General features: G+C 34.4%; 1 protein-coding gene across 1 annotated transcript in view; it reads right to left on the bottom strand.

Annotated features, from left to right (window-relative positions):
* The window catches only part of SEMA3A (sema domain, immunoglobulin domain (Ig), short basic domain, secreted, (semaphorin) 3A), a 250205-nt gene that overhangs the window by 173263 nt on the left and 73226 nt on the right, over positions 1 to 3716 (bottom strand). The window contains exon 3 of the mRNA XM_011996069.1: positions 113 to 175. Within this exon, the coding sequence (XP_011851459.1) occupies positions 113 to 175 (63 nt within the window). The remainder of the gene's footprint in view (positions 1 to 112; positions 176 to 3716) is intronic.

The raw sequence follows: 3716 nt of genomic DNA, 5'->3' as shown, positions 1-3716 counted from the left end.
AAAAAAAAAAAAAAAAAAAAAAAAAAAATCAGAAATTTGAAACACTTTGGTCCCAACCATTTTGAATGAAGGATACTCAACCTGTATAATAATTTAGTAGCGTAATGCTTACCAGGATGTCCTTTCCAGCCCACTTGCATTCATCTCTTCTGGTGTAAGATACTGGCCACACAATCTAAGGACAGAGAATAAACATTGTTTTATGTCAAGTAAGTTGTCTCAGAGATCCAACACCATATAGTCTTTTAGATGACATTGAGGCAACTGAAGTAAAGTTTCGTAAAGACTCTTTCAGGAACCTTTCACTTTAGATCTTCCAGTGGCATCAGTTAATTGATGTGAACATAAGTCACTGATTCTCCATCTACCCAGTAGCCTTTGCTGTATAAAAAAGTTGAGCAAGAGAGAAACTGACGCAGACAATAGATCTAAGCTGTGCAGTGTGACAAGAACTGGCACACAGATTGGGAGAGGGAGATCTTCTTGAGAGGATGTGAGAATTTAGTGAAGAGAAGTAGAAACTGGCATAGAATATGGCTCAGATTTTTCTAAATTGGTCTTTATCATGAAATAGTGATTTTGTAATTTTAACATTTGGGTGCTTTGGATACATTTCCCTGAAACAAATCTCAGCATGACATTTTAGAATAAGTAACTGAAAGGATTAAAAAAAAAAATACTTAGAATGGAAACTTCTCTTTTTTCTCCTCTTTACTGTTTTTGTTTTTTTTGGAAAGGGAAAATATTTATAAGTAACATGGTATATGCTAGAGAAATAAAGGTAGATTGAAGAAGCAAATAGATAGCTCTAAAAAACGATTACCCTCTCTAATGTGGGCTAAAAGACTAGTTGAGAAACAATTATTTGTGTATTTATCCCTCATATTTAGTCTTCATCCTTCCAGAAAGTCTCATATTGTGTGAATACAGTGACAGTAGTAGATGAACCATGATGTTAGTGGTGGCTTGGAGGACAGTGGATTCACCCCCCCAACAATATTAATCCAAATACTCCTCTCATTTGATTTTAATATAAAATCCCCTGAGCAATTCCAATGACTCTTATCTGTACAGGGGCAGAACAATTTGTTTTTTATTCATTTTTCCTTTCTAGTAATATTATTAATAGTTAATTTCAGTGGGAAAAAAAGCAAAAAAAAAAAAAACAGAAATGGTGGCACTTAATCATTGGTGTCTGCTGGAAAGCTTTTAGTCTAAAATGACTGATTATCATTCATTTGGGAACCTCTAGATAAATCTTTTTTTTTTTTTTTTTTTTTTGAGACAGAGTCTTGTTCTGTCGCCCAGGCTGGCGTGCAGTGAGTGGCACTATCTCAGCTCACTGCAAGCTCTGCCACCCGGGTTCACACCATTATCCTGCCTCAGCTTCCTGGGTAGCTGGGACTACAGGCACCCGCCGCCACGCCCGGCTAAATTTTTGTATTTTTTAGTAGAGACGGGGTTTCACCGTATTAGCCAGGATGGTCTCGATCTCCTGACCTCGTGATCCACCTGCCTCGGCCTCCCAAAGTTCTGGGATTACAGGGGTGAGCCACAGCTAGAGAATTTGATATAAATGATCATAAACTTGGGCAAAAATAGGATATTCAATCTGGAGAATTACAAAGCAAAACAAAACACATTTACAAACAAGGATTTGGCACATACTGAAGTAATGTATGATGACTTGATAAATGCATTTCAGGTCCATGTCAAAATAGTATGCCCTAAAAATTATTGGATAGGGATAGGCATTTTTTTTTTTTTTTTTTTTTTTTTTTTTTTTTGAGATGCAGTCTCACTCTTGTCACCCAGGCTAGAGTACAGTGGCTGGATCTTGACTAACTGGATAGGTGTTCATTTTTAACATTAAGTTCTAAATTTGAGTATTCTTTCTATTTTATGTGCTTTCCTTTTCACATTTGCCTGCATATGTAAATTAAAATTATAGTTGATTTGTTCCACAGGCTTTTACAAAGTAGTCATATAAAAACATTCAAGATCAGTAAATGTATTGTTCTTATAATTAACATTACTCTGACTGCTGGATTTCTATAATGATTGCTGGGCAATCCTAGCAGTTGAGTCTTCACATTGGATATGGAAAGGCAAGGGGATCTATTTTTATTTAAGGTTTATAATGTAAGAGGGTAAAACATAACTTTTCTCTAGGGCATAACAGTAATAATATATAACAGTTAAGATTTATTGACTTTCATATTCAACTTTCCAGCTAAATTGTGCTGAAATCACTGATTGTTAAAACATATATACGTTTAAAAACAAAGTTACAACATATAAATATATGTATTTTAAAAGACAAGTTATTTTCTCATAGTTTCCTAGCTCTTGTTGCTTAATTGTTGAGACAGCATGGACGTCTTTTTATGATTCTCTGTGATTCTATTATCTAAGGAAAACATTTATAAACAATAATCTGTATAATATTCATGCTAAAAATTCTTAGACCTAAAACGGTCTATTAACTTTCTAGAGTTCCAGGGTTAATAATAATAATAATAATAATAATAACAATTAAAAGTTTAGAAGTCTGACATGAGTAAAATAAATTTTGATGTAGAAATGTTCTTTTGGAGAGCAATTCAATGAGGATAAGTATAAGCCAGTGGAACAAAAGTAAATGTATGTTTAATAGTCTTTTAAGTATTCATTTCCATAAAGAATAATTACTAACATTTTGGTTGCATTTGTTTAACTGTTGGTTGTTGGAATTATCTTTTTATTCTTTGCTCACAAATTTCTCAGTTAACTATCTTAATTTCTTATTCTCATTTTCAAAATGCTTTATAATCTATTTTTTACTTTTTCATCCTTATGCCTCTACACTTCCATTCATGGCAGGCCCACTTACACATGTTAGGTAATAAGCATTTATGCTTTAAAGAGATCGTACCTTTTATCAAAGCCAAGAATCTTTCCACAGTTCTTCCAAACCTGAACATATGTTTTTGCCTCTGAGAGGGATTTGCCTAGTATTTACCCATAAGATTACTAATTTACCTTTACTGCTAACCTTGTAAGGTCATCAAGAATTATTAATAACATCATAAATCTCTTGTAGTGTTCATCACAAAAAATAGGTGCTTAGAAGAAAGCTATTTGAACATTACATATGCTTAGGTTAAAAGGAATATTAAAACACCCCAAATATATGTATAAACAGATCTAATATGTATGTATGTATGTATGTATGTATGTATGTATGTATGTATTTATTTTGAGACAGGGTCTCACTCTATTGCCCAGGCTGGAATGTAGTGGTATGATGACAGCTCACTGCAGCCTTGACCTCCAGGGCAATGATTGCCCTGCCTCAGCCTTTAGGTTAGCTGTGACTACAGGCGTGTGCTACCATGCCCAGCTTATTTGTGTATTTGTTTTTTTGTTTTTTTGTTTTTTTGTTTTGTAGCGACAGGATTTCACTATGTTGCACAGGCTGGTCTCAAACTCCTAGGCTCCGGCAATCTGCAGGCCTTGGCCTCCCAACCTGCTGGGATTACAGGTGTGAGCCACCACATCCAGCTGATATAAATTCTTAAGTAAATTGGGTTCATTTGTATAAACAATGTGACATAATTAAAATTAAATAATCTGTTTGTAATAAGATGTTTTAAAAATTAGAAATATATGTTTTATTGGGCCGGGCGCGGTGGCTCAAGCCTGTAATCCCAGCACTTTGGGAGGTCAAGACAGGC

Source organism: Mandrillus leucophaeus, unplaced genomic scaffold (genome assembly GCF_000951045.1).
Source record: "Mandrillus leucophaeus isolate KB7577 unplaced genomic scaffold, Mleu.le_1.0 Scaffold50, whole genome shotgun sequence".
In the NCBI taxonomy this organism is placed as follows: Eukaryota; Metazoa; Chordata; class Mammalia; order Primates; family Cercopithecidae; genus Mandrillus; species Mandrillus leucophaeus.
The sequence above is the reverse complement of the archived record's forward strand: the minus strand, read 5'-3'. Positions and strand labels throughout refer to the sequence as shown.